At 35.4% G+C, this 18376-nt stretch overlaps 5 protein-coding genes across 5 annotated transcripts; 2 read left to right on the forward strand and 3 right to left on the reverse strand.

The window, feature by feature from the left end:
* The first annotated feature begins 63 nt into the window (after positions 1-63).
* On the forward strand, positions 64-2245 carry LOC129569069 (nuclear envelope integral membrane protein). The gene is made up of 5 exons (XM_055447468.1): positions 64-304; positions 411-922; positions 1060-1400; positions 1562-1723; positions 1839-2245. Exons 1-5 carry the CDS (start codon positions 247-249, stop codon positions 1978-1980), a joined length of 1215 nt encoding a protein of 404 aa, XP_055303443.1. The 5' UTR covers positions 64-246; the 3' UTR covers positions 1981-2245.
* LOC129569074 (mpv17-like protein 2) lies at positions 2230-3208 on the reverse strand. Its single transcript, XM_055447477.1, has 3 exons — positions 2771-3208; positions 2557-2593; positions 2230-2494 (listed from the first exon to the last, which is right to left on the reverse strand). The coding sequence occupies exons 1-3, from the start codon at positions 3203-3205 to the stop codon at positions 2394-2396; spliced, it is 573 nt and encodes a 190-aa protein (XP_055303452.1). The 5' UTR covers positions 3206-3208; the 3' UTR covers positions 2230-2393.
* A 160-nt stretch (positions 3209-3368) lies between these two features.
* On the reverse strand, positions 3369-5230 carry LOC129569067 (crossover junction endonuclease MUS81). Its single transcript, XM_055447466.1, has 3 exons — positions 4490-5230; positions 3957-4383; positions 3369-3881 (listed from the first exon to the last, which is right to left on the reverse strand). The coding sequence occupies exons 1-3, from the start codon at positions 5047-5049 to the stop codon at positions 3495-3497; spliced, it is 1374 nt and encodes a 457-aa protein (XP_055303441.1). The 5' UTR covers positions 5050-5230; the 3' UTR covers positions 3369-3494.
* LOC129569060 (N-acetylneuraminate 9-O-acetyltransferase) lies at positions 5230-8746 on the forward strand. Its single transcript, XM_055447457.1, has 5 exons — positions 5230-5567; positions 5754-5927; positions 6074-6170; positions 6240-7016; positions 7164-8746. The coding sequence occupies exons 2-5, from the start codon at positions 5759-5761 to the stop codon at positions 8575-8577; spliced, it is 2457 nt and encodes an 818-aa protein (XP_055303432.1). The 5' UTR covers positions 5230-5567; positions 5754-5758; the 3' UTR covers positions 8578-8746.
* Positions 8747-15642: 6896 nt separating this feature from the next.
* On the reverse strand, positions 15643-17856 carry LOC129569045 (mediator of RNA polymerase II transcription subunit 4). Its single transcript, XM_055447440.1, has 5 exons — positions 16888-17856; positions 16476-16808; positions 16224-16411; positions 16042-16147; positions 15643-15922 (listed from the first exon to the last, which is right to left on the reverse strand). Exons 1-5 carry the CDS (start codon positions 17082-17084, stop codon positions 15841-15843), a joined length of 906 nt encoding a protein of 301 aa, XP_055303415.1. The 5' UTR covers positions 17085-17856; the 3' UTR covers positions 15643-15840.
* Positions 17857-18376: the final 520 nt, after the last annotated feature.

Consider the following 18376-nt stretch of genomic DNA (forward strand, 5'->3'; position numbering starts at 1 on the left):
CATTCATATTGGTAGACTTACCACTGCATTTGTCATGCAGCGAATTTGACAGCTGTTCAAATGTGAGATATTACTTTGACAGTTCGGCCAACGAATACATTGTTTACAGTGAAGTAAATATGAAGAGGCAAGCCATAGCTACGCTAAAAACGTTGACAATTTCATAGTTTCATTGAGTTTTTGTCCACGATTTGTACTTATACTGTAAACATAGTGAATATTCTGTTTGAATCTAATGAAAAAATCATGAATTTTTTGTGTTTTGTGCTGTTTTTGGTGCCAGTCTGTGCTTCGGAATTAAGCGGTAACAAACGTTTATTTTTTTTTTCAGAATGAGTCAACATAACCTAAAAAATGTAGTTGTTTGAATAAAAAAAATGCTAATTTGTGGTGATTTAAAATTTTTCCAGTGACTTATCTTCAACCAGGCGATACTCATACCTATGCATACCTTAAGCGATTCGGTTCATTCGAACCGGATTTGCAAATTTACTGCTTTCGCGGGCAAAGCAAATCGATTGCGGCAATTTTTCAGAGCTTAAGATTTCGCATAAACATTGACAATGATGATTTTGTTCAATTCGAGGGCGAATCACCGGACGAGGTGAAACAACATTATGACAATCAACGCACCATCTTCTCTTTCAATGTGATGAACGTAGGCAAACGGAAAATCATCAAGATCGATCCATTCAATCAGACATGCGTCGGAATCGAAACAGCACACAAATACACCGTGCAATTGAACATTGTGCGCATCGACATTGGCAAAATTCTTTTGCTTGGCGCCGGCTTAGTCCTTTTCTTCTATGCAAGAACATTGAGCCAAACGCCACTGTTCTACTATCTGACCGGAATCTTCCTCGGAATATTCGCATCTTTCTTGGTGGTCGTTTATTTCAGCAGTAAACTGATACCGAAGGTAGGAAATTTCACAATGTGATGCAAAATTTGTATTGCCTTGTGTTGGGAAATTCGAACGAAGGCCATTCTGAATCATATCATATTTACGATTAAAAATTGTTTACCTCATTTCCCGTGTATGTATTGTTTCCATAGAAACCGGCAATGTATGGCATGCTGATCGGAGGATGGACTGTTGGCATTTACTTCATACAAATGATAATCGAAAATCTAAACACAATCCTATTCGTTTATCAAACGTACGTGTTTTGGTATGTAATAGTGACTGGATTTCTTAGCTTTGTCATATGCTATCGATTAGGACCGCCAAAAAATCAACGAAGCAAAGATCTAATCAAATGGAGTCTTCAGCTGGGAGCCAACATTATGATATTCTATTCAAGTAGCTATCACGAAGCCTCTGTCAGTATTATGATTCTTACCATTTGCATCTATTATTTTCCTTTGACTGTTGTGCAGAAATTTCGGGGATTTTGGTGAGATATCCATACTGTTTTGCATTTAATCACTCGATTCGAATCGAATTCTTCTCTTCACGACATACATTTTTAAAGACTGCCAGTGGTGGTCTGCCACTGAGCCAAATGAGTGATTGTACAAGTTACATATCTAATCTTTAATCAATTTATCCGTTCAGGCTTCGGCGATTCCCACCGAAACCACGCCTTTTGACCAGCGATGAATTTCATGCACAATCTGTTTTTGAAACAACAAAAGCACTTGAAGAGCTCAAGAATTACTGCAACAGTCCAGATAGCAAACCATGGCGCATGATGACTCGCTTGAAAGATCCACAACGGTGAGTTTTTCTTCCACAAAAAAAAAACTGTTTTTGTTATTTTAGTAAAAAGATCAAAAGTTTTCTGAAAATTAAAAATGGACATTTCTGATCAAATTTTTCTATTTTCTCCTAGATTTGCTTCGTTCATCGAGGGTGGATCCCATTTAGAGGACGATGAAATCTTGGAATATGAAACGACACAGATCGAACGAGATGATGACATCAACACAGACGATGAGGATGATCTAATGACTGATTCGGATTCCGACAAATAGAATCAACAAATTTTCACATGTTTTCATCATAATTATCACCCACTTTAAATTACACATTCATCCTGAAGTCATATCAATGTTTTGTACCATATAAATACAATTCAAATACGCGACAATTATACTCAATCTTTATCGTCTTTTTCTTCTACATCGGAAAAGAAAAATGCCTTACTCTATAAGAATTCGAGTCAATTTATACTATTAAGAATGCATGATGGCATCCCAAAACTTTTGTTAAATAAATAAGACTTTGTTGCGATAAAAATGAGTCGAAAATTTATTTATCTAAATTCATAAGCAATCCATTATTTACAGACACGTACACGTCCATTCGTTTAAAAAAAAATCATTCACAATTCACTGGTAACAATAGTTGCAGTTGATAACTTGTGCATACTATGCATCGTATAGTATTATTTCCCGTGCTTCACCTTTGAAGTGTAAACATCATAGCCCAGCGAAATCGTGTTGTCGTACAAAATGCGATATTTGTTTGGAAGGAAGTAGAAATTGACTGTAAGAAAGCGTTTGCCATTAGTATTACATAACAGTGAATATTTTGAATTAATGTCTTACTTATCTGTGCCGGTGGCCAAACTGTCCATTCTGCGAGCTGAAAAATAGAAGAAAATGGAAGAAAAATTAGAAGAAACCGAATAACTGCAGAAAAATATCAGAGCAACCATAGCTTTTATATTTACTTCTGGCCGACAATCAAAAAAATTGGTGCCAATTCAAAATTAAAACACGACGAAAATCATGTAAAAATGTTCCATTAGATCCAACTTACGTATAATCGCCATGCCTTCTCCTTTATCTCTTTGATGATCTCATCTTTGCTCGTTTGCTCCAACAGGCCAAGCGTTATAAAGAATGTAGATATCACAATTGGTGAGCAAATAATTTGATCCCAAAATACTTTTTGCAATACGGTGGATAAATTCCGACCGGGAATGCGTGTGTCAATGAACCGATACCAATAGTGGCATGCAACACCGACCGTCAAACCAGATAATGCCATATGAAACGTTCGTTTGACGCTATATTTTTCAATATCTTTGCTATACAGTTCATATTGTTGTTCAAGGAAATCACCCACACTCGACAATGTCACCGATATACAGCAATTCGTGATTAACAGGTACTTTGGACTAAACGCCTGCTTATGAAATACTTTCAACGAACGAATTGTAAAACATTGTTTAACTGTGTGAATGACATTCATTGCACACAAACGAACAAAAATATACACGAAATTTGAACCGCAATTAAAATCAATTTTGTGATAAATTTCTGAAAAAAATTCACCCGATAGCGCGCACGCTAGGTTAGAGTTATGAAAGAAGAGAAATAAATATAAGAATATTTTTTATAAGTCGAACGACGGGACAAACTGTCAAGGGTATTCACGTGCATCAAACGTCAGAGTGGGCGAATTCGCCGCACCTCTTCGGTTTGCACGGCGACAGAAACACAAACAAATTTATTGACAATGAATTTCATTCGATGGTTTTTTATTCATATGATGATGCATTGAAGAGCTTATAAATAGTTTGACTGATTGTTGTGCCCAGTGGTCGCTTCAGTTTGCCGCACGAAATGTCAGCTAGAAGATTCATCGCTTCTTTTTCATCAAAACATCGGTCATAGGCTGAAATAAGGCTTCGTGGTGTTGGATAAATTTCGGTTATTGCCAATGCTTTGTCGATCGACAGAGATTTCAATGAGACCAATTGACGATTGAACATATCACGAATGGTAAAATTCCGCATTTTTCCCGTACTCTTCGAAAATTCCTTGAAATCTATCAATTCCACTTCGGATTTTGCGTCTAAGTCGCTATAGTAGTTAGCGGGCAAACGATCAATTTCAGTCTTTGTTGAATGTACCAAATCTTTTTTCTGCAAATACGAATGAGATTTAATGTCTAAAGGTACCAAATGGTTCAATCCAATTTTTCTTTTCGACGCACTCACCGCATACATTTTGATCAATAAATTACTCATGACCGACAGATAAAACATGGAATTTTCATTGGAATCGGTGAACTTTACTATGAATCCATTTTGAACCAATGTGTTTGTTGTGGCTTGCAGCAGATTCGTCAGTGGAAGACCGACATGTGTATTGTTTCCTCGATTCTCGATCATATAGATTCTGTTATGCAGTCCACAATCGGATAGACGAAACTTTTGCTCATGGAATCGACCATCTTTGATACTGCTAGCCAAATCGTCCATGCGTTTGCGTTCAATGATATAAGGCAGAACAAGTTCGTGCTCTTTGTTCGTTTCATCGCGACAAATCCACAGGAAATCGCCAACCGAGAGTCGACGAACTTCAAAGTTCACTTTTCTTTGCTCCAGCGCCTTTAGCGTTGTGTCAAGCTGTCGCTTTGATTTACTGTAGAAAAGTTATATTCAAAATAAAATTCCGACTTTTGTTTAAAAAGAATGAAATTAATCCACATTTTGAAATATATACTTTGGTTTAATTTTAAATTCCTTACCCAGCCGTTTCTTGTGTGTCAACCAATAGGATAATTTTAAATGTACAACTTCCAAGACGTACTTTTTCCGGCATGAAGTCCATCTGAGGGATTGGTTGTGTCATCACAGGAGGTATCATATAAATATCTTCGTCAAATGCATTGTCATTAAGAAGTGCTTCAAGAGTATCATCGAGTTTCTCCTTAAAATCCTTGATTGGATTCCGTTTGGCTCGTTTCTTTTCAAAAGCGGTTTTTACGTCGAGAATAATACTTTTTTCCTTCACATCCATTTGTTGTTCATCGAGTAGTCGGCCAGGGTTTGTATCTCTGTACACTTGCAATTGTTTGTCAATCATTGAACAAATACCACTACCGAATCCTTCTAAAATGGCACAATCACGCCCTGTATACAACACCAACGGATATTTCTTGAGTGATTCCAATGCCTTAGCCAATGCGTACTTTTTCATTGAATCCTTCTCTTCGGCTTGTTTCACCCAATATTCCAGCCATTCCGTGAACAATGGATTCGGATTTTTGGCCCGAAAATAAATTCGCTTTCCGGTTAGAGGCGACATTTTACCTCTCCTTTCCTCCTCCTTAATTAATGAAACAATTGCAGTTAATCAATTAAAACCCAAAAGAATCAATATTTCTATAGAAATCACTTTTGTTTCATTTATGAAATAAAAATAAGCTATTCATGCACATGCAAAACAAAACAGCTGTTTACCGGCAATTGAACTGTCAAACCGGGCGAACTCGCCGCTCGAGTAACGCGCTCGAATGCATCACAATCACAAATCAAAACAAATTCCAACTGACAATTTGACATTTAGTTTTTTTTTTGTTGACTTTACTTGCACAAACAATTGTAACATATATTTTAGTGTTCTATGCAGCAAATGAAATATCAATGAGAAGCTGTCAAAAAGAGACGTACTGATTCCCGTACTTATACGCACTGAACGAAAATATTTTTGTTCGCTATGTGACTTAGAATCAGTGTCGTTTTTCGTATATAAAACCTTCAATTGTTTTGTGTGCTACGATATAAATAGTGTGTTAAGGTTTTGGTATTCTACATAAAAAAGAGGTAGGCACGGAAATTTTTAAGCAATGTAAATCAATCGGATATCTATGTGCTTCCGTATCAGATGATAAGTTAAGAAGTGTTTGACTTTGTCATTCAATCAAATGTGGAATGTGCAATGTGCATAGATATGCGGTTACATGTCATTTAATAACACCACAGATGATTTATAGCAATTTTTATTCACAGTGGCCATGGAAAGACTTGAAACAGACGATGGCAGCGGCGCTGAACGACCCGAAAAAGATGTTAACAAAGCTGAATATTATATATCGCAATTGAATTCCAACAATGCCAAGAAAGTTGCGCTGTGCCTGGTTTTGGGTTTCATCTTCTATCACGGATTGATACATTTGAGATACGGTGAGTTTGAAATTGGCCAGAGTATAGTCATCGATTTTCCAAGCATCAAAATTGGATCTTGGATATTGAACGAAGATGTTATCGAAATGAGGAAAATAAAAAGAAATGGAACTGGTTTTACAATTGAACCAATTAATTCTCAACAGGTACTGACTCATGCAAATGGCTGCTGTCCGATGGACGATTCAAAGGGAATCGAGAATGGCAACCGTATGGCTGTATGATGCATAAATATTCGCAAACGTGAGTGATTTTAAACATAATGTCCAAGTCCCGCTTGTGAATCGGCAACCTTTTTTTTCATTTTTCTAGCGACACGAAGCGTTGTTTTCGGTATTTGGTATTTTGGGGTAGTCACCATCACTTTGTATTCATCGGCGATGTTCGAATTCGTAACTTGTACCAAGCGTTTGTTAAGCATTTGCAGGCATATTCCTCTGCAGCCAATGCGGAAGACAACAAATCGGCAGCATTCCATTACGACGAGCCAGTCATAAATCTGGAGTATACTGATTACAAGCTGAAACTACGAATAAATTACATCTATGCACCGGATCTGACTCCGATGATAACCGAATTCAATCGGTGGCAAAATACAGAAGATCCGCCGTCATTCATCGTAGCGAGCACGACGAGTGCTCATTTTCTGCAGGGAAATATTACATCCGAAATCATGAAGAGCTACTCAATGAATCTATCGAAACTACTTCAGCCCATTGACACTTTGAATCGGGAGAAAAAAGCGAAAATTTTGTGGAAGCTCCAAGATCCGGTGGATGAGGATAAGCTTGTGGAAGGGTGGAAAAATGTGCAAAATGATAACATTGATAAATACAATGAAGCCGTTTATTCGATTCTCAAGTATTCCGGCGTTCAGATTTGGTCATCGTCGAAGCATATCGCAAGTGGCCTATTGGATGAAGCGATTGATGGATGGCATTTGAGTAAATTGGCTGCACAACATGATGTTCAAACAATTTTGAACATGTACTGCAACGATTACATGAATTTCAATGACGGTTCGTGTTGCAGCAGTGCCGAACCGTACACCGTGCTTCAAATTATTACATATGCTGTATTTGGAGTGAGGTAAGTAGTACTTACTGCGTATTGTTGATTGGACCTTCGTTTCAATCAAGTATATGTGAATCATTTGATGAAATGCCTTCAATCGATGAACGAATTCGTTCTTTTCCATACATTTTTTAATTCGAATTCGAATTTCTTCAATTTCAGCTTATCACTGACCATGGCGATGCTGACCCGAAGATGGTGGCTGCACTTACGCGGATATACATTCTATGTACCATTACGACGACAAGGAGGCAGTAGCGTCGCAAATATTCTCACCAACGATTTGAGCACACCATTGTTTGCCATTTCAACGCTGGCCATTATCATGGGATACTTTTACCTTTGTGATCGTACTAATTTCTTTATGAAAGAGAACAAATATTACTCGGAATTCAGTTTTTGGATACCGTTAGGCTATGTATTTGTGTTGGGGCTGTTTTTCACGGAAGATAGTCGATTCACGAAGGTTTTGCACAGAGATCAAACGGACGAATTGAAGGGATGGATGCAATTAGTCATATTGATCTATCATTTGACTGGAGCGGAAAGAATTACACCGATTTACATGCAAATCAAAGTATTAATTTCTGCATATTTATTTCTATCCGGTTACAATCACTTCAGCTACATGTGGCACACGGGCAATGCGGGCCTAACGCGTTTCCTTCAAATTTTATTCCGCATGAATTTCATGACCATTGTTCTGTGTCTCTGCATGAATCGACCGTATCAATTTTACTACTTTGTGCCATTGATATCATTCTGGTTTGTGATCATTTACTTTGTTCTGGCGCTTCCACCGCACATCACTTCGAGTAGCGTGGAAAATAATCCATACAAATATTGTTATTTGGTGTTGAAATTTGTGTGTTTACTCATTGTGATCACGATTTTCTACATGAGCGAAGTGTTCTTTGAGCGAGTGTTCGTGACACGTCCATGGAAAGCATTATTTGTTACGACCGACGATGATATTCATCAATGGTGGTATAGATGGAAATTGGATCGTTACACAGTGACTTATGGCATGGTTTTTGCGTCCATTTTTCACATCGCCCAAAAATTCAATATCATCGATGACAACACAAATCACAACTTATTACCCGGTCGTACTTCAATTATGGCTGCGATACTTTCGTTGGGTGGAATCGCTTTTTACACCACATTCTCGTTTCTATGCCGCAATAAACAGGACTGCGAAGAAATCCATTCGTATGTGGTATTCGTGCCAATCGTCAGCTACATCGTTCTACGGAACATTAGCGGCATATTTCGCATACGATTTTCATCGTTTTTTGCCTGGTTTGGTCGCATATCATTGGAATTATTCATTTGTCAATATCACATCTGGTTGGCGGCCGATAGAAATGGCGTTCTTGTACTTTTGCCTGGTTTCCCAACTCTAAACATTTTGATATCATCATTCATTTTTGTTTGTGCTTCGCATGAAGTGCATCGTCTAACTCAAGTCCTATTACCCTATGCTGTTCCAAATGACTGGAAAGTCGCCCTGAGAAACCTCATCGTATTCCTAATCGTACTTATACCGATCGGCAAATATGATGGCATGTTCTAAAGCCGATCGCCTTCAGTTTCCTAATCTTTATTTGAACATCCTGCTTAGTCATAGTTACATGGGTTAAATTGTATTATAACTGAATATTGTGTTAGCTATGGTGATTTGAAGAAGAAAAAACCAAATTGTATCACAAACATAATAAAATAAATTGACTCTATGAAAATGATTTTATCGATTTGTTTCCCTTGCTTATTGTCTCTTAATGAACCTCCCCAAAAAGTATAAGTAAATTGAAAGACTGTTTATATGGATCATTCTTAAAAATCAATTGTATTTCTGGAAAAAATAATGAAACATCGTGAAAGTCCTCGTGTCCTATACCTAGATTATATTTCGATATTATATCCCAAATAGTTTTGGTAGCGTTTAACTTACAGAAATATTGAGTCGAGTTGACTTGAATTTAAACAAAAATAGCACTGGATGGACAAACATCAAATGAGTTCTGTGTCCTTTGTTTAACAACATACTGTAATGACAGAAGGATATTCGAAAACATATCTGCGCATGTTCATATGTATGTGTTAGTGTTGCCGCAATACGTATGGTTGCAATATACAAATCAAATAAAAATGGTTTCGAAACATTTAGAAAAATCAAAGATTTCGTTCAAGTTCAATTTAAAGAAGATTTGTTTTTAGAATAGAAAAGAAAAATTATCAACATTTAGTTAAGAAATGAACTGAATTAACTCTCAATTTTCCTCTAATTTATTTCTTCAAACCAATCACAAAATGCCACTTGAGCCCGGAATCTGTCATTCCGATAAGCGATATCTACGAAATCAAAGAAAAAATGTCTCCCGATCAAGTGCACACTGCACACTCTCAGCGTATACAAACCCAAATGGCGAACAATAACAATTCGAAAATATCACTCTTCAATTTGAATGTCCCCCAAAAATGAATTTTTAAATAGTTTTATCGGATTGAATGCCGTTCCAGTTTCAATGATCAAAAGGTTCAAGCTTTTGTGTTTTATTTTCTGGAAAAATGGACGCACAGAAAATGAATTTATGTATTTGTGAACAGAAACTCTTTCAAGCTAGTATTCTGTTCAAAATATACAATTTTATTTGAAGATTAATGCTATTGCTTACATTGCAATGAAACATGAATGAACATTTCATCGTCACTTTTTCTTTCTTATCAGTAGATTCACATTTTATTACAAAATCCGTGTAAATTTGAACAGCGCAAATGGACATGGTCCTCCTGTTACAAGTGAAGTACGTTTTATTTTTATACCATGCCATTTATCTTTGAAGTGCGCCTGCACAAGTATATCAGGAATATCAATATTATGACCATTTCGTAAATGAAAAGTAAATTTTTTCAGTGATTTCTTTTCGTTCATAAACCGAACAACATCTGGAATTAAAAATTCGCTGCTTACATCGAATTCTTCCACCAATGGCAACATATCTATTAATTTTAATAAATCCATATCGTTATGATAAGTTTCAACTTCCAATTTTACTATAGATGGATGTTCGCTGATGAAATTGTAAAATGTTTCTTCATCTCTTAAAGAACGATATGCTCGTAATTTCACAACAAATTCCTCCAGTTTGTCGAATAACAATGGAAATGTTATCGAACCCAACACATCTTCGTGAAAAACTTCAAATCGTTTTACAGTTGCAAAATGACATTTCCCAAAGTTATCAAAGTTAAAAGAGCGAAAAGGTATTTTGTTCACCCTTAAAACCTGGAGATTTGGAAGGACTTCGTTTATGCCTTGATAAATGGCGTTGATTGGAACTGCCAAGCTTTGTATCTTCGGACTTAACCGAATTGTTCGAAGTAATTCGTTTTCTCGGTCATAGGAAACATCCAATTCCAAGTGCTCTAAATTTGGAACTTGTGATCCGATGCTAGCAAAATCAGTAGTTCTGTTGCAATGACACTTTAAACGCTTCAGGTTTGGGAATATCTTATCCATTGAAACATTTGTCAAATAAAATGATCGAATACAAAGAGTGTGAACGTTTGGAAACGGTTTTACGAAGCGAATCATGGATCTATCTGGTATTTCAGACATTTCTAATTCAGTGAGTGATTCGGCGCAGTATTTCTTTATGTAGAAAATTGAACGATTAAAATGTTTGTTAGTTTCTTTCATTCCAATTCGCAATTTGGATATTAAATGCCCAAAGCATCGTAGCATCTGATATGCTCTTTTTAAGTCTAAAGGTTTGATGAAATGTTCGCGAAAATGTATATCTCCAACATTGTGCATTGGATAATAAGCAATCAAAAAACAGTATTCATCATAAGATTTGTATCCAATTCTAATACAGAAATTACTGTTATATTTTAGGAGAAACACCAAATCTGCGGCTTTTTTTAATTGTTTGCTTGAATCCGCCAAGTTCAACAAATCCTTGAGAGGCAGATACCGACAAATCCGTTCAAGACAATCAATATCGAGATGGGTAAGCTTCATTTCTTCATGTGGTCCCATTGTTTCCATAGCTGTGTAGTTTCACACCAGATGAAATCGGAGCTAAAATTAGAAGAAACATCGTGAAAATCCTCGTGCCTTGAATCTAGTTTTCTTCTTCGATATAATAGCACAAATTGTTTTGGTTGGATTTAACTTACAAAAGTATTACATCGAGTTCAGTTGAATCTGATTTTAAAAAACAGTGCTGAGCTTTGTTTAACACCAAATGTGCTGCGTGTCCTTTGTTCAATGACATACTGTCATGACATGAAAACATATAGTGCGCATGTTCATATGTATATGTTAGTGTTGTCGCAATACAAATGGTTGGAATTTACAAATCATTTGAAAATGAATTCGGAAAAATCAATAAAATATTGAATGATCATCACAACAAATATCCGTTCGGAAGATTCCGATCGGAATTACCTTGATTTTAGATATACGGTTTCATGTTTCTCAACGTACAATCCGCGGATATGTAATATGTCTTGGTGTGCTATCGATTGCAGATGAATCTTCAACTTAATACCTTTTTAGTATATCTTGATTCATACTGCCGCTAACGAATATTTTGCTTCATAACCGAAAATTTCCTTTATTCATTTTTTATTTTCTCTACTTTGATCGAGAACTTATTGTTTGGAGCATGAGCTCATTTTAATCGCAGAATCTAAGTGGTACCTCGTTTTCATTTATCAAAATAACACTCGAAAATTGTTATCGGTTACGAAATAAATTCATCGTACCGAATCTGCACATGAAATTAGTTTGAAAATGCATCGTCCGTAGAGATAAAATTCGATGCAGTAGCGCATCAGCATTTATGTTTTGGTTAAATACAAAAACGTCTACAAAATATGACAATTTCGTCTAAACGAAATACTCCCTTTTTTCGACAAATTCGTCTAGAAATAGAATTAGGAATGAGAGAATTCGCGAGGATTTGAATGTTGATTCGATTGATGAGTGGATCAGATCCACATAGAATAAAAACAGCAAATTTAATTGGTCGCCGAACAAAAAAAAAACACAGCCTTTTCTATATAGAGTTTGTTGTTGTATTACATCCGTATGAAAATACGCTGTTTTTCATTTTGTTCGGCACTTTTCTAATACGTGTTTTTTTTTTCCAACGGCTCATTTCTGGTATAAATATAGAATAATTACATAGTGGCAGTCAAATATTTGAGATTGTTTTAATTGTTTCATTGGAAGAATTAACCCTATGGTCCATCCCCCCAGTTAGGACAATTGCTGTTTTTGTGTCCTAAGCTACGCCCATGGATATAAACAGTAATTAGAGAAACTTCTGAACCTTTTTTTGGCTACATCATTTACCATGGATTCACTTCCGTACTAGTGTATAATATAAATTGATGTCCGAAGTTTTACCGGGAAAATGGGCTAAATATCCGAAAAACACTGTGTTTTTTCAATGTTGATTTTTTTATCTTGAGTAAAAATGTCATAAGATAAATATAACCGGGTAATCCATAAATTTCGATACTTAGAAATTGAAACCTCCAACTTTCATGTAGTTTTGATTTGGATGTCGTCGTGATTGGATTCACTATTGTTACTGATATCTAAAGAAACTGATTATATTTGATTTGCAAGATTCGAAATTTGAAATAGATTCATAATTTTTTTCTATAGTTGCAACCATTTAGCAAAAATTAGCTTATGATCTATAGTTCGAAACACAAAAAGCGAAGAAATACTTTGGGAAGATTTCGCTTAACGTTAATAGCTCAAAATTTGAAGATTTTTGTTTGTTTTTTTTTTTAATCAAAAGTCGATTTGAAAAGTTTATCCATAATAAATTTTATTTAATATGAAGCCATTGGCTACCAATCAATTATTACTGACGTGGCTTTGTGTATTGCCCGCCGAAGAAAATACTAGCAAATGGAAAAAACGGGCGTACATTGCATTAGTTTTGGCTCTCATTGTAGCTGATGTAACTGAATTCTTATTGAGTTTGATGTACGTTCTAAAAAGTTTGTCGGTCGATTTCCAAGAAACATTGATTGGGTCGTTACAAGTGTTTGTTGCTATTCCAATGGCAAATACGATTGTTTTGGCTTTTTTCCTTCGTCATAAGATTGCGTCGGTTTTTGAAAAATTAACGGATTTCTACGCAAAGTGTATGAACCGATTTCATTATAATTATTTTCAATTTGAACAATTTTCTTTAAATATGGAATAATTATACTTATGTATACTACAAAAGATAAGTATGTAATATGCAAATTGACGTGGGTTTTAATGTTGTTTTATTTAAATTTAGATCAAGATGGGGAATCGTTTCGATTTTTGGCACAAGCGAACAACAAGTCTGAATTTGTTTGGCAAATGTATTTCAAATTTGTCATGAGTGGTTTTTTGGGTACTATGATATTGTCGTTTGCATCAGTTTTGATGAGGTCTCAGTGGAATGGACATTTCGATGCTGCTTTTCATCCACTTAGATTTGTGTTAGTTTCGGGATTTTTTTTTACCTATTTGAATAAAATTTTGAATCTTTTGAATATTCAAGTTTTCCTTGGGATCAATCAACATTGCTTGGATATTGTGGCGAGATAATCTACAGTATTTTTGTTGTCGGAGCTTATCTCCTTTATGATGGTGCTGTTCTTCTGTCATTCGTTTCCATATGTTTGCATCATCAGGCATTTCATAAAGTGTTTCGGTATTCGGTTCACCAATTAGGCCATCCCGTTGAAAATCGAAAGAAAAAGAAACTGTTGTGCGATATAATCGATTTTCATAACTCGACCAAAAGGTGGGCAAAATATAATGATTTTTTTTTAAACTTTTTCTCCATTCTAATCCATGATATCAAGTTGGTTTTCGCATACGGCAGAAATTTACAGCCTTCATTTTACGGTTCATCTCATCTGCAACGTAATCGCATTGGCTACAACTATATTTCAATTAGATCAGGTAGTGTAATCAAATTTTTTTTGTCTTTTTCACTCATCGGATTGCAATTATAAATAAAAAGACTTACATCTCCGTATCGTTGCTCAAACTATCTGCATAAAGAAATAATCATCATTTATATGATCTGGATTATTTTAGCAAATCTCCAAGGACTTTGACATCAATTTATTCGTTTTTTTTTTATTTGCTGGAAGTGTTCTTCTATCAGACTTATTTTTGTGCTGTTTCTTGGGCAAATCGGCATCTGACAGTTATGGAAAAATGGCTGATTCTTTGTACGTTTTCGATTGGCATGAACTGCCATTGGAGTTGCAAAAATATTTCATCATAATGATTGGCAACGCTCAAATTCCAATGAGCTACCATGGATATGGGATAATCACATTGAATATGGACACTTTTTGCACAGTAAGAATTTTTTTATAATTTACTCAAATTCTCAACGAGAGAGCTACTTGTTGACTCTATAATTTTTGAATCGACAACGATTCAAATGCTTTATTTGCTTAAGTCGGTCATCCGAATACTACAAGCAAATACTCCAATGAAAAATACAAAACGCATCGCTTCGAGTAAATGTCAATTTTTTCTTTCTTTTCAAAGAATTTTTATATAATCATATTTCTCATATTCAATTCGTAATTGATGTTAACCCTCAACTGCATAAGCCCGCCTTTTGGCGGGCATCATTTAAACACCTGTATAATGTGAATCGTACGGCGGATGACATTGCTTCAAGGGGAATTTTTATTTGTCAATGTTTTTTCTTTATTTTTGTCTTTGGCGTCATTTGTCTATGTCGTACGATTGGTGAGTTATAAACAAAAATGTGCACGAAAACGAAAATTTGACAAAATAAATTATTCGGTTTCCAAATTAGACATATTTTTGACACTTTTAAACAATGGATTTTATTGTTCTCTGACTTATTTCTATCGCATTTCCTGACTAAACCATGGGAAATCTAGGATTATGAATATTTTTTTCGTTATCTATGGCCAAAAATCAACCAAATACCAGTACTCCCAGTCCTAGGAAAAATTCATGCAGTTGAGGGTTAACGCATCATTTTGTATGCATTTCCAGTTGATCCAAGCGAACTTTAAATATTATATGATGTTTAGAACCTTGACTCTTGACTGAAGGGATTAAGGAGTGTATTGATGAAGGGACACCTGTGTCTGGATTTTTCATAATAATCAGTGAATCACATTAAAATCATCGATCACAAAAAATGATTTTAGTTTGCAGTCCATGGCTAGTAGCCATTGGCTACTTATTTAAGTAATTTGTTGTATTGTAGCATCCAATATTTTCAAAAATCTCACAAAAGAGTATGTCTGAATTTTGATATTTAACACCAATCGAGCACAAAATATGTGAAACTGCACACTTTTGGGAAAAAGCTTTAAAAACTCAAAAATCTGGACATGTTTTTCTTTAAAAAAAAAAACAATTTCTTGAACTTTCTCACGAGCACAGAACTCATAAATACATACCTACTTTAAACACATTTTTGGTATTGTTAATCTCTATTTCTATTGTTTCTGTGGAAAAATCGTACTGCGATAAAAGCCTATATATTTGACAGTATTTGAGTCGATAAATGGATGAGAAAAGACTATAAAAATGTAGTAAAGTCATAAATGTTGTCAAAAAAGGAGCTGCTTATGTTTAATTATACTTGTTGTTTATTATTTTCAAGTCATAGTGGTATAGATTAGATGGTAAATATCATAATAATTTGAATATGCTAATCTGATTATATGCGATGATTTACAAATGTACCGAATTTGATAAAATAGGAAAGAAAGAATAAAATGATAATGTCCCTATGTATTTTAATGGAGAATATGAGTAATTCTATTGAGAATCGCTTGAGCTCGAACTGGAACTATCAGTCGACATAACCTCAACCTCATCCTGGTTGGCATCTTTGTGGTTTCTACACGAAAATTGAGAAATTTCTTGTCAAAACATTGGATAATACTTGTTATGAGGTCTATAGAGACTTCAAAATGTGCAAATTTATAGAAAATATATTCGAAACTTATCGAAACATACCGAGTATCAAGTGGAACACTAGTAGCATTCGAACTTTTGCCCATAGTCATTTGTAATTCACCGGACTGCATCCAAGCAAATTGATTTTGAGATGCTATTGGAATATCTGTTGAACAATGAAAACCATTAGCATTGAGTCATTAGGCATCACTTTGGATTCAATTGAATCGATTCAAACTTACCTCCAACCGATGGTTTTGGAAAATCACTGGTCGTTGCACTCTGGCTCTGTGAACTGTGACCATTTACATTCGATAGATCCGATTTGCCCAAAAACCCTAATCGCATTTCGATATCAGTTGGATATGGTCGTCTCAAATCACCCTGTTGCCAGGTCAATGGCGCGCTGATAGCATTCGATGCACTGATTCTGTGGATAGATTTCGTTTAGTTCATGCAATTAAATCAACATTAAAAAAAAGTGAGGTTCTAACCGGTATGCATATTTGATGAGTTCTTCAGATGAGACCGATTTCTTGTTTGCCACATTTATGCTCGCCAGCTTTTGACGTGCTTGAAACAGAGCCCGCGATAGAATCTCCTCTGAATCTTTCAAACGTCGTTGAAGTCGTTTAATTTGTTGGTCACGCAAATGCACTTTAGCTTTTAATGCTGTCATCTTTTGCTCGATCTGTGCCTGTTCCTCGGCTAATTTCAAAACATCCTTGAATTCGTCATCTTTTGATATGAGCAGCTCAACGAGTTGACTGTGATCATTTTGAGAAATTTTCTGATGTTTCGGCGCATTTGAATTCTCAATCAATTCTCTGTAAACCAAAAAAAAAAGGTTTTGTTTTTAATGTCACCAGAGACAAGAAAAATCCATTTGTGCTGGGCACAACTCACTTTGCTATGATTTCAAAGTCATCGATTATCGATAAAAGTCTATCCTTGGTGCTCATGTGAGACGACATTTTTGACAATATTGAGATTTTTTTTCTGTTTCTAAATTGTAAATTTATGAAGACTGATGCTAAACCTGAGCGACGAAGGCAATATTGACAAACTAACAAGCCCAGTTTTGTGTACGAATGAACATTCATCTGTCATTCGTGCAATGGATTACACGAACGCCATCTGATGGCACAGCAAAATTTCAGGCTTAGACACTTTTGCCCAGTTTTGTTACAGCGCGATTTTTGAATTCGTGTCGGGACATTGTCATTATCGCTCAAAAGTAAAACTTCACACTTGATACAAAAGGAGCAACGATGGTTCAGTGAGTAAAATGTTTAGTTTTTTTTTCATTTAGATTAAAATGATAGATTTTTATCACTGAATAACTTTTTCACTCGTTTTAGTTCAAAAATTGGATATATTTTTCACATCAAACACTGTCGTCTACATTTCTCGTTCAATCCATTTCGTTTCAGTGCAAAAAAGTAATAATTTCTTTTTATCAGTGGTGCAAAAAAAAAAAAAATTGGATTTCTCATCGATGTTTGAGTCTTCAAGCGTGATTTCGTAAAATCAGCTCAAAACGATTGACAGCTTATTCCTCAACACAAGTGAAACGCTAACCAATACGACATAATGTGCACATTATGCATGTGTGTCGACTGAAAATCTTGGCCTTTACAGAAATCAGTTGCGATGAAATCATTCAAACGAAATGTACAGTGTGCTTTATTCGCACACTCAGTCATCGCAATGGCACATATATACACTTTGTTATCAGTACTTAGACGTTTAGTCGGTTTCATTTCGGTAGATTAGATTAGTTAGAGTGTGAATTTTCGACGATTTCTCAATATTTGACATTGTACGCGATTTCCAAAGAAAATTTACTCCCGTTACCATTCATTGGTTTTTATTAAATTGCGTCAAGTTCACGACACACACACACACACACACACACACACACACACACACACTTGCTGATGATAGAAAAAAAGAAAAAAACATAGCTTGGTCAACTTTTCAACTTTGAGCTGAGGCGATATGAATCGACGGAGCAATCAGAGAGGGCGCTGTCCGCTGAAATCGAATGCATAATTGAATCAACATGAAAATTATTTTTGATACAAAAAGTTTCTTAGCCAATACTAACAGTTTATTGATGAGAGACGTTACATTGTCAAATCGTTTAAACTTTTATCGAAAAAAATGAATCAGGCATTTGCCAATTTCTAGCAAAGAAAACTTTCATTGAGAGTTTGGTTTGATTTCCTTGTTGCTTAGAATAGTCTAATCAATCGAAAGAATTCAATCGATTATTTTTGCTGACTAGAATATGTTTGATCAAAATTGTCTACAGCTGATTGTTGATTAAATGTGAAGTGTGGCGCTGGCTGACTCACTTCGTTCAAGGATGATTTCGATTGAGTGGAGATTC

Source organism: Sitodiplosis mosellana, unplaced genomic scaffold, assembly GCF_009176505.1.
Source record: "Sitodiplosis mosellana isolate CC-2019 unplaced genomic scaffold, AAFC_SMos_1.0 Smas_scaffold_30, whole genome shotgun sequence".
In the NCBI taxonomy this organism is placed as follows: Eukaryota; Metazoa; Arthropoda; class Insecta; order Diptera; family Cecidomyiidae; genus Sitodiplosis; species Sitodiplosis mosellana.